This window comes from Oncorhynchus tshawytscha, linkage group LG03 (assembly GCF_018296145.1).
Source record: "Oncorhynchus tshawytscha isolate Ot180627B linkage group LG03, Otsh_v2.0, whole genome shotgun sequence".
Lineage (NCBI taxonomy): Eukaryota > Metazoa > Chordata > Actinopteri > Salmoniformes > Salmonidae > Oncorhynchus > Oncorhynchus tshawytscha.
The window spans coordinates 64308658-64321157 of NC_056431.1; the positions used below are offsets into that span (position 1 = coordinate 64308658).

At 46.3% G+C, this 12500-nt stretch overlaps 1 protein-coding gene across 1 annotated transcript in view; it reads left to right on the forward strand.

The window, feature by feature from the left end:
- LOC112237601 (unconventional myosin-XVI-like) overlaps positions 1-12500 on the forward strand; it is a 277352-nt gene that overhangs the window by 152469 nt on the left and 112383 nt on the right. Inside the window, 5 exon segments of the mRNA XM_042319826.1 lie at positions 69-210; positions 2002-2074; positions 9858-10007; positions 10281-10481; positions 10581-10656. Coding sequence (XP_042175760.1) covers positions 69-210; positions 2002-2074; positions 9858-10007; positions 10281-10481; positions 10581-10656 — 642 coding nt within the window.

The window sequence follows — 12500 nt, forward strand, 5'->3', positions numbered from 1 at the left end:
CAAGCATTGATTGACTTCACAATACCCCTGAACACACAGTACCTCTCAACTCTAAGCTTCTCTTTCAGGTGATGTCATCACACGCCGCCACACGGTGGAGATGTCAGAGAACTCCAGAGACCAGCTGGCTAAGGCTGTGTACGGACGTCTCTTCAGCTTCCTAGTCAACAACAGTAACTACTACCTACAGGGACAGGACCACAGCACGGGGTATGGCTACATCCAAATGTGTGTGAGCGTGCCTGTGCATACGTGTGTGTGTGTCACAGACGTGTACATGTTTCATTGTTAAATGCTACAAAGAAGTCATTGGCAGCCAGCACAGATACCCATTAACAACCATCATCACAGACTCAACAGTAGCAATGTCAACAGTAGAACACACAAGCCCTTCAGAAAGACAACAGCAATACTATCACTCATGACACATAGTTTACACATCAAGGTTCAATAGTTTACATTTTATGTACTAACACACACACACACACACACACACACACACACACACAGACACACACACACAGACACACACACACACACACACACACACACACACACACACACACAGGGTTGAGGTGGAGGCCAGTGGATCCTTGGTCTTGGTCTGGTAATGTTTTTCAGCCTCATCTCTCCGTCAGATAAGCAATATTATCTTTTTGCATTGACCCCTACACACACACAAACACACGCGTACATACACACACATAAACATGAACACACACACATTAAGCAAAATATGCAATAATACACTGTGTACAAAACAAAGCAGTTTCCATGTATTTGATTCCATTTGCTCCGTTCCGGCCATTATTATGAGTTGTCCTCCCCTCAGCAGCCTGCTCTGACATGGTCACACACACCCACAATCACCCACAATCACCTACAATCACTCACAATTACCCACAATCACCCACAATCACCCACAATCACTCACAATCATCCACAATCAAACAAACACGGTCTGATCAGGGGTGGTCCCAAGGGGATTGTGGGTAAGTCCGGGGCAGCATTGATAAACACTTATTTGCTTGGACACCTCCAGTGATCTGATTAACCACTTTCACACACACACACACACACACACACACACACACACACACACACACACACACACTCACACACACACTCACATCACTCAATCACTCACTCACTCACTCACTCACAGACACACACTCCCTCACTCACTCACACACACAGACACACAGACACACACACACACTTACTCACACACACAGACACACACACTCACTCACACACACACACACACACACACACACACACACACACACACACACACACACACACACACACGACACTCACTCACTCACTCACAGGCACACACACTCACTGACTCACACAGACACACACTCACTCAATCACACACACACAGAGACACACACACACTTACTCACACACACACAGACTCACACACACACACACACACACACACACACACACACTTACTCACACACAAACAGACACACACACACTCACTCACTTACTCAAACTCACACACATACAGACACACACACGCTACAGACACACACACTTACTCACTCACTCACTCACACAAACAGACACACACACACACACACTTACTCAAACACACACAGACACACACTCACTCACACACAAACAGACACACACACTCACCCACTCACTCACACACTCACACACTGACACTCACTCACTCACACACACACAGACACACACAAACTTACTCACACACAAACAGACACGCACACACTTACTCACACACAAACAGACACACACACACACACACACTCACACACACACACACACACACACACACACACACACACACACACACACACACACACAGTAAAAACAGACAACATATTTTAGTTTTATCATTTGTTCTGTGAGTGATTTTTACAAGATGGATATGATAACAGTAAACAGTTTATTTTAGAACTTGCAGGCCTACTATCGCGTGTGTGTTTGTGGTAATCTTTCCCCCCATTCATCCTTCTCTCACAGAGATCCAGCGCTTGAGATTGGAATCCTGGACATCTTTGGATTTGAGGAATTCCAGAGTAATGGATTTGAGCAGGTACATTCATTCCACAACACATGGTTTTTCACCTGATTCCAATCTTTCCCTATCTAAGGTATGTCTATGGTATGGCTCTAGTATGACTGAGATATTCTCACGTCAGAGACAAGAGGGAAATTCAAGGGCAGACTGATTTACTGTGATCCTTACTGTCTGTGGCTGTGGAGAAGGTTATAAAGGTATCAACTAGCGAACTGTATACCAGATCTACAGAATTTTTTTTCTCCAAAAAAGTATGTCTTCGGCTGTCCCCATAGGATAATATTTTTTGATTCCAGGTGGAACCCTTTTGGTTCCATGTAGAACCCTATGTAGAAAGGGCTCCACATGGAACCAAAAAGGGTTCTACCTGGAACCAAAAGGGTTCTACATGCAACCCAACCAAAAACAGTTATTCCAAGGGTTTTCCTATGCGGACAGCCATAGAACCCTTTAAGGTACTAGATAGTGTAACAGTATAACTTTAGACCGTCCCCTCGCCCATACCAGGGCGCAAACCAGGGACCCTCTGCACACATCAACAACAGTCACCCACGAAGCATCGTTACCCATCGCTCCACAAAAGCCGCGGCCCTTGCAGAGCAAGGGGAACTACTACTTCAAGGTCTCAGAGCAAGTGACGTCACCGATTGAAACACTATTTAGCGTGCACCACCGCTAACTAAGCTAGCATTTCACATCCGTTACAATAGCACCTTTTGTTCTGAGTGTATGGTTAACCCTTTCAGACCAGAACCACTGGGCACTGTTCATTTTCAAGCAGGGTTGATTCTGTAGTACAGTTAGTGTTGTGTAGTAAATAACTGAGATGAGGTCTGTTGTTATTCAGTGCTCTGATGTTGTCCTGTCCTCAGCTGAACTCCACAGCAGACACAATGCCTGTCTCTGTGTCGCACCTGGATTAGGCGTGGTGTGTGTGTGTGTGTGTGTGTCTGTTTCTGTGTTTATGATTCATTACAGCGTTTTGTTATTGTCCATCTCTTTCTTTCAGCCCTGTTGCTCTCTCTTCTCATTCCTAAACAAGATAACTATATCAAGCATCTAAAACAAAGGAGGACCAAGGCTCTTCAAAGAATGAATTACAATGCCTTCATGGCATGTTCACTCGAAACAAAGTTGAAACACTCTGACGCGTTTCGGCTGCATGGCCTTCATCAGTGTGTACTATGATAGTACAACGTCCTCTTTTGAACAGCTTTTTCCAATCAACCCTGATTTGAAGAGGGAGTGTTTACAGCATTTATGAGACAACACTAGTAAGCAATACTATACAAGAAGTGATATTCTCCTTTCTTTATGATGACCAATTTACCCCTTTTACCAAAGAGCATCTTCTGTCTACCAAAATCTACTATTGTGTACCTTAGCAGCTTCTGTCTACCAAAATCGACTATTGTGTACCTTAGCAGCTTCTGTCTACCAAAATCGACTATTGTGTACCTTAGCAGCTTCTTTCTACCAAAATCTACTATTGTGTACCTTAGCAGCTTCTTAAGCCCTTCATTAGGCCCTAATCTATGGATTTCACATGACTGGGCAGTGGTGCAGTCATGGGTGGGCCTGTAAGGGCATAGGCCCACCCACTGGGGAGCCAGGACCTGCCAATCAGAATGAGTTTTTCCCCACAAAAGGGCTTTATTACAGGTGAAGAAGCCGGATGTGGAGGTCCTGGGCAGTCGAGGTTACACGTGGTCTGTGGTTGTGAGTCCGGTTGGACATACTGCCAAATTCTCTAAAACCATGTTGGAGGCGGCATATGGTAGAGAAATTAACATTACATTCTCTGGTAACAGCTCTGGTGGACATTCCTACAGTCAGCATGCCAATTGCACGTTCCCTCAACCTGAGACATCTGTGGCATTGTGTTATGTGACAATACTGCACGTTTTAGAGTGGCATTTTGTTGTCCCCAGCACAAGGTGCACCTGTGTAATGGTCATGCTGTTTATGCCACACATGTCAGGTGGATGGATTATATTGGCAAAGGATAAATGCTCATTAACAGGTATGTTAAAAAAATTGTGCACAACAATTTAGAGAAATACCATTTTTGTTCATATGGAACATTTCTGGGATGTTTTACTTCAGTTCATGAAACATGGGACCAACACTTTACATGTTACATTTATATTTTGTTCAGTATGTTTATTAACATATCAAGATAAGCTATTTTAGTCAGGCAACATATGACATGTAAATGAGCAACATTTCATTCTGAAGTCAGAGTTCATTTTCCCTTCAGCTCAAAACCAGCCACCATTGTTTTCAAGAAATGTTGTGACGTTGGTGGTTGTGATGGCTGTGTCATGGGAATATTTCAGTTGAAACTTGCATCGATTCATGCTTCGAAATGTTTACAAATGAAGCCCTACGTGCTCCGTTTTGCATACTTTCATTTGAACTCATGTTCTCATCGTTGTGTGCTCCGATTTGGGTGCTCGGAGCATGGCAGTATGCATATTGAGATACACCAGGTATGTGTGTTGTGTTCCTCAGCTAGGATAGATCATCATGTCATGTCCCCAGCAGCACCAAGCCCATTGAGCAGAGTTGTCCAGAGAAAGTCTCTCAGACAAGGCTAAGAATGTAATGATTTAGGGAGGGCAGGCCTTAGTCCAGTTTAGCAGATTAATCAGTACAGCTTAACATGTAGCTCAATACCATCACCATGTTTCACCATCTCTATTGATCTCTACCTCAACAGTTTGAAGCCAACGGGCCTTGGGATGTCCCAAAAACAAAGTGGTGTGTGTGTGTGTGTGTGTGTGTGTGTGTGTGTGTGTGTGTGTGTGTGTGTGTGTGTGTGTGTGTGTGTGTGTGTGTAAAATGTCAATTTCTTTTTTCTTCTTCAGCATGTTCTCTAATCTAAGTGGAATAGAGGGATTTACTGACCTAAACTTTCAAGGGCATCTGAGAAAGAGAGAGAGAAATAGGTAGAGAGAGAAAGAGAGATGAGTAGAGAGGAGGAGAGAGAGAAATAAATTAGATGGGGGGGAGCGAAAAAAAAAAATGTTAAAGTGTCCCTACCTTCCTCCGTTCTCCTTGATTCCTCGTTCCCCAGTGTGTTTGTTCAGGTTTCTATCATTCAGCTCAGTGTTGGAGGAGCCCCTTTCTGTTAATGAAATCTAAACACTGGATCACGGTCATTACACTCTGGAGAGATGGGTGTAACTGAACCAACAGCGTCAGTGTGCATGGCACACACACTCACACGGTGAACACACACATGATGCACACACACACACGGTGTACACACACATGATGCACACACACACACACACTCACACGGTGAACACACACATGGCACACACACACGGTGAACACACACATGATGCACACACACACACGGTGAACACACATGGCACACACACTCACACGGTGAACACACACATGATGCACACACACACACGGTGAACACACACATGATGCACACACACACACGGTGAACACACATGGCACACACACTCACACAGTGAACACACACATGATGCACACACACACACGGTGAACACACACATGATGCACACACACACACACAGTGATCAGGGTCATTAGTGGCATGGGCTTGTTAATTAGAGTTGTGCTCATTAGGGCTGTATTGTACCTGTTCAGCTTTTCCTTAATGAGTTCATGCTTTACAGACTTCCCCACTGCTGGGACTGACTGACCGACGCTGTCATAGACGGCACTCAAGGACGAGAGAGTAGATATTGAAGGAAGGAAGACTACAGAATTAGCCTAAAATACAAGTTAGACTAAATCAAATGTAAATTGTAAATTAAATAGCCACAATTAAATTGTCTGTTGATTCTGACATATCGTTGTGATATCCTTCATATACACTCATAAGAAAATGCAGACACACACAAACACACACACACACACACACACACACACACACACACACACACACGCGCACACACACACACACACACACACACACACACACACAAACAACCTTACCTCCTCCTACCTCCATATGTTCTGTTCTGTGTTGTTCACTGAGCTGTAGGTTCATAGTTCATAGTTCAGTCCATGCGGTAGTACTGAGTGTTCTGTTCTGTACTGTTCCCATGGTGCCAGCCAGGCTAGGAGATGAGATTGGTTCACTACTCATTGCTCCATATGCTGTTCATATACAAATCAAATCAAATTGTATTTGTCACATGCTTACAGACCTTACAGTGAAATGCTTACTTACAAGGCCTTAACCAACAATGCATTTAAAAATATATATTCTTTAAATACCCCCAAAAAATAAGAATAAGAAATAAAAGTAACTATTTTTTTTTTTTTTTTATTTTTTTTTTATTTCACCTTTATTTAACCAGGTAGGCTAGTTGAGAGCAAGTTCTCATTTGCAACTGCGACCTGGCCAAGATAAAGCATAGCAGTGTGAGCAGACAACACAGAGTTACACATGGAATAAACAATTAACAAGTCAATAACACAGTAGAAAACAAAGGGGGGAGTCTATATACAATGTGTGCAAAAGGCATGAGGAGGTAGGCGAATAATTACAATTTTGCAGATTAACACTGGAGTGATAAATGATCAGATGGTCATGTACAGGTAGAGATATTGGTGTGCAAAAGAGCAGAAAAGTAAATAAATAAAAACAGTATGGGGATGAGGTAGGTGAAAATGGGTGGGCTATTTACCAATAGACTATGTACAGCTGCAGCAATCGGTTAGCTGCTCAGATAGCTGCTGTTTGAAGTTGGTGAGGGAGATAAAAGTCTCCAACTTCAGCGATTTTTGCAATTCGTTCCAGTCACAGGCAGCAGAGTACTGGGACGAAAGGCGGCCAAATGAGGTGTTGGCTTTAGGGATGATCAGTGAGATACACCTGCTGGAGCGCGTGCTACGGATGGGTGTTGCCATCGTGACCAGTGAACTGAGATAAGGCGGAGCTTTACCTAGCATGGACTTGTAGATGACCTGGAGCCAGTGGGTCTGGCGACGAATATGTAGCGAGGGCCAGCCGACCAGTATACAAGTCGCAGTGGTGGGTGGTATAAGGTGCTTTAGTGACAAAACAGATGGCACTGTGATAGACTGCATCCAGTTTGCTGAGTAGAGTGTTGGAAGCCATTTTGTAGATGACATCGTCGAGGATCGGTAGGATAGTCAGTTTTACTAGGGTAAGCTTGGCGGCGTGAGTGAAGGAGGCTTTGTTGCGGAATAGAAAGCCGACTCTTGATTTGATTTTCGATTGGAGATGTTTGATATGAGTCTGGAAGGAGAGTTTACAGTCTAGCCAGACACCTAGGTACTTATAGATGTTCACATATTCAAGGTCGGAACCATCCAGGGTGGTGATGCTAGTCGGGCGTGCGGGTGCAGGCAGCGATCGGTTGAAAAGCATGCATTTGGTTTTACTATCGTTTAAGAGCAGTTGGAGGCCACGGAAGGAGTGGCATTGAAGGAGTGGCATTGAGTGGCATGGCATTGAAGCTTGTTTGGAGGTTAGATAGCACAGTGTCCAATGACGGGCCGAAAGTATATAGAATGGTGTCGTCTGCGTAGAGGTGGATCAGGGAATCGCCCGCAGCAAGAGCAACATCATTGATATATACAGAGAAAAGAGTCGGCCCGAGAATTGAACCCTGTGGCACCCCCATAGAGACTGCCAGAGGACCGGACAGCATGCCCTCCGATTTGACACACTGAACTCTGTCTGCAAAGTAATTGGTGAACCAGGCAAGGCAGTCATCCGAAAAACCGAGGCTACTGAGACTGCCGATAAGAATATGGTGATTGACAGAGTCGAAAGCCTTGGCAAGGTCGATGAAGACGGCTGCACAGTACTGTCTTTTATCGATGGCGGTTATGATATCATTTAGTACCTTGAGCGTGGCTGAGGTGCACCCGTGACCGGCTCGGAAACCAGATTGCACAGCGGAGAAGGTACGGTGGGATTCGAGATGGTCAGTGACCTGTTTGTTGACTTGGCTTTCGAAGACCTTAGATAGGCAGGGCAGGATGGATATAGGTCTGTAACAGTTTGGGTCCAGGGTGTCTCCCCCTTTGAAGAGGGGGATGACTGCGGCAGCTTTCCAATCCTTGGGGATCTCAGAATTAAAGAGCAGCAGTAAACTAACAATAGCGAGGCTATATACAGGGGGTACCGGTACAGAGTCTATGTGCGGGGGCACTGGTTAGTCTAGGTAACATGTACATGTAGGTAGAGTTATTAAAGTGACTATCTATAGATAATAACAGAGTCGCAGCAGAGTAAAAGAGGGTGGGTGGGGGGTTGGCAATGCAAATAGTCTGGGTAGGCATTTGACTAGATGTTCAGGAGTCTTATGGCTTGGGGGTAGAACCTATTTAGGAGCCTCTTGGACCTAGACTTGGTGCTCCGGTACCGCTTGCCGTGCGGTAGCAGAGAGAACCGTCTACAACTAGAGTGGCTGGAGTCTTTGACAATTTTTAGGGTCTTCCTCTGACACCGACTGGTATAGAGGTCCTGGATGGCAGTAAGCTTGGCCCCAGTGACGTACTGAGCTGTACGCACTATTCTCTGTAGTGCCTCGCTATCGGAGGCCGAGCAGTGGCCATACCAGGCAGTGGTGCAACCGGTCAGGATGCTCTCGATGGTGCAGCTGTAGAACTTTTTGAGGATCTGAGGACCCATGTCTTTTCAGTCTCCTGAGGGGGATAGGTTTTGTCGTTCCCTCTTCATGACTCTCTTGGTGTGTTTGGACCAAGAGAGTCAGTTAATCTGCTCCAGTACAGTCCCGTTGACGAGAATGGGGGTGTGCTCGGTTCTCCTTTTCCTGTAATCCACAATCAACACTGAGTGTACAAAACATTAAGGACACCTGCACTTCCCATGACAGACTGACCAGGTGAATCCAGGTGAAACCTATGATCCCTTATTGATGTCACTTGTTAAATCCACTTCAGTCAGAGTAGATGAAGGGGAGGAGACAGGTTAAAGATGAAGGGGATGAGACAGGTTAAAGATGAAGGGGAGGAGACAGGTTAAAGATGAAGGGGATGAGACAGGTTAAAGATGAAGGGGATGAGACAGGTTAAAGATGAAGGGGAGGAGACAGGTTAAAGATGAAGGGGAGGAGACAGGTTAAAGATGAAGGGGAGGAGACAGGTTAAAGATGAAGGGGAGGAGACAGGTTAAAGATGAAGGGGAGGAGACAGGTTAAAGATGAAGGGGAGGAGAAAGGTTAAAGAAGAATTTTTAAGCTTTAAGACAATTGAGACATGGATTGTGTGTGTGTGCCATTCAGAGGGTGAATGGGCAAGACAAAAAATATAAGTGCCTTTAAACAGGGTATGGTAGTAGGTGCCAGGCGCACAGGTTTGTGTTAAGAACTGCAACGCTGCTGGGTTTTTAACACTCAACAGTTTCCTGTGTGTATCAACAATGGGGGGGTGCAACTAAATGGTGTTCCTAATGTTTGGTAATGTCACTGTACACTACATCATATATGTGACATATCTCACCGCCAGCCATCCACAGCCTAACACCCTCAGAGAAGAAGCTGCCGATTGGACGATGTACTTTCTGTCTGTGCTGACTGCAGGGTTAGGATGGGGTCAGGATGAGGTCATACAGTCCTCTGGTATAAGGTCTCCAGATGGCAGTGGTGTGCTTTGGGGAAGTCGTGACGAACCTATATTAGTGTGCACCATGCCTGGGTTGTTTCTGTAAAGATTTTTCATGACGTTGGGGTCCATTACATTTCACATTCAGTCAGTTTAGAAATGCACCATTTACTTCCGTGTTAACTTGTCTGTGTGTGTGTGTTCCCAGCTGTGTGTGAACATGACCAACGAGCGTGTGAGGCTGTACGTCTCAGAGGTGCTGTTCCATCAGGAGCAGGCCGAGTGTCTACAGGAGGCCATCGCCATGGAGACGCTCCGGTCGCCCAGCAACCAACCTGCTGTTCTAGACTTCTTCCTGGTAATATTTTTGGCCCCTGCCGTGCCACACCACCCCTTTAAGAACTGGGATTACCCCTTTAACATCAAGACATTTCTCATTCCTGAAAAGGCTTTGGAGTTTGTATTGGTTTTGAGTGTGTGTAAATAGATTTTGAGGTCAAAGTTGCCCTCAACTACAGAGATCTAGGATCATATTACACCACCTCAAATTCTATCATTAAACATTTAGGAGCTGTGTGTTACAATTCTCTCCCATGTGTGGTTCTGTGACCACTGTCCTCCATCTTCCCAGAAGCCTCAGGGTCTGCTGTCTGTGATGGATGAGGAGAGCCAGTCGCTGAGGCCTACAGAACAGACCCTCTACAAGAGACTGCAGTCACACCTCGACAACACACCCACACATGGTATCTCCTTGACAACCAAGGACGGCAACGGCAACCCCCCGCCCATAGACCAGGGTCCTGCCTTCACTGTGAAACACTACACAGGCCAAGTGAGTGGGCCTTCACGCACACACACACTCACACTCACATGACCTATGTTGTGTGTGTATATCTGTCATGTAACTGCCTGTCTGTTCTCTGATTGGTAGATGGCCTATGACCTCACAGGAACACTGGTGAAGAACAAGGACTCCCTCCCCCAAAACCTGCTTCTTGTTCTGAAGTGTAGGTATCAGTTAAAATACACACACACACACACACACACACACAGACACACACACACACACACACAGACACACACACACACACACACAGAGACACACACACAGACACACACACACACAGACACACACACACAGACACACACACACACACACACACACACACACACACACACACACACACACACACACACACACACACACACACACACACACACACACACACACACACACACACACACACACACACACACACAACCCCATCCAACACACTCACACTGATCCAGAATCAAGATGTCTATTAATGAATGGTGTGTGTGTTGATAGCAGCAGTAGTGTTTATATAATATATTGAGCATGATCAGGTGTGTGCTGGTGTTTTTGTGAGCAAAGTAGAGTAGGACAGGCAAGCATTGTGTCAGAGCCAAGACCAGCAAGTTTACTGTCTCAGGCTGATTACTGTGGTTGGCTGACATTTAAATAATGAGCCTAATCAAAGGCTTCTAAGATGGCTTTTGTACGTTTCCCTGTCTCTCTCCCTGTCTCCTCTCCCTGTCTCCTCTCCCTGTCTCTCTCCCTGTCTCCTCTCCCTGTCTCCTCTCCCTGTCTCTTTCCCTGTCTCCTCTCCCTGTCTCTCTCCTTGTCTCCTCTCCCTGTCTCCTCTCCCTGTCTCCTCTCCCTGTCTCCTCTCCCTGTCTCCTCTCCCTGTCTCTCTCCTTGTCTCCTCTCCCTGTCTGTATCCTCTCCCTGTCTCTCTCCTTGTCTCCTCTCCCTGTCTCCTCTCCCTGTCTCCTCTCCCTGTCTCCTCTCCCTATCTCCTCTCCCTGTCTCTCTCCCTGTCTCCTCTCCCTGTCTCTCTCCCTGTCTCCTCTCCCTGTCTCTCTCCTTGTATCCTCTCCCTGTCTCTCTCCCTGTCTCCTCTCCCTGTCTTTTTCCATGTATCCTCTCCCTGTCTATCTCCCTGTCTCTCTCTCCCTGTCTCACCTCTCTGTCTCCTCTCCCTGTCTCCTCTCCCTGTCTCCTCTCCCTGTCTATCTCCCTGTCTCTCTCTCCCTGTGTCACCTCTCTGTCTCTTCTCCCTGTCTCCTTTCCCTGTCTCCTCTCCCTGTCCTTCTCTCTGTCTCCGCTCCCTGTCTCTCTCTCCCTGTCTCACCTCTCTGTCTCCTCTCCCTGTATCTTCTCCCTGTCTATCTCCTTGTCCTTCTCCCTGTCTATCTCCCTGTCTCTTTCCCTGTCTATGTCCGTCTCCTCTCCCTGTCTCTTTTGTTCCTTTTGTGCATATTTTGCTGAATGTACACACACATAAATGTCAAAGGGTAAAGGTGAAATGAGACGGCGGTGCTGGGGGTTATGGAGAGTGGTCTGTGGACCTCTGTAGTCAGGTGGTGGTGTTGGTGATGATTGCATAAATTAATAGACAATTACCTCGGGAAGCCACAGTCATTACACCCTACAACCAGGCTAGGAAATTCCTTTCAAGATTTCTCTCTCTCCCACACACACATGCTTCTCTCACAGAGCTCTTTGTTGTTGAGGGCTGCTCCACGTGTTCTGTGGCAGCATGCTCAGCCTACTCTCTTATGGAGATGATTGTTTACATGCCTATTATGTTTCTCCAATCCCTCCCTCTCACTCCTCCTCTTTTCCCCTCCCTCCTTTCTTCCAATCATCCATCTCCTTTTAATCTCCTCATGTCTCCGGTCTGCTTCCTTTCTCCTATCCTGCTCCCACTGCTCCTCTCCTCCAATCCTCTCCCTCCGATTTTCTTCCTCCCTCTTCCCCTCCCCTCCCCTCCCCTCCCCTCCCCTCCCCTCCCCTCCCCTCCCCCCCTCCCCTCCCCTCCCCTCC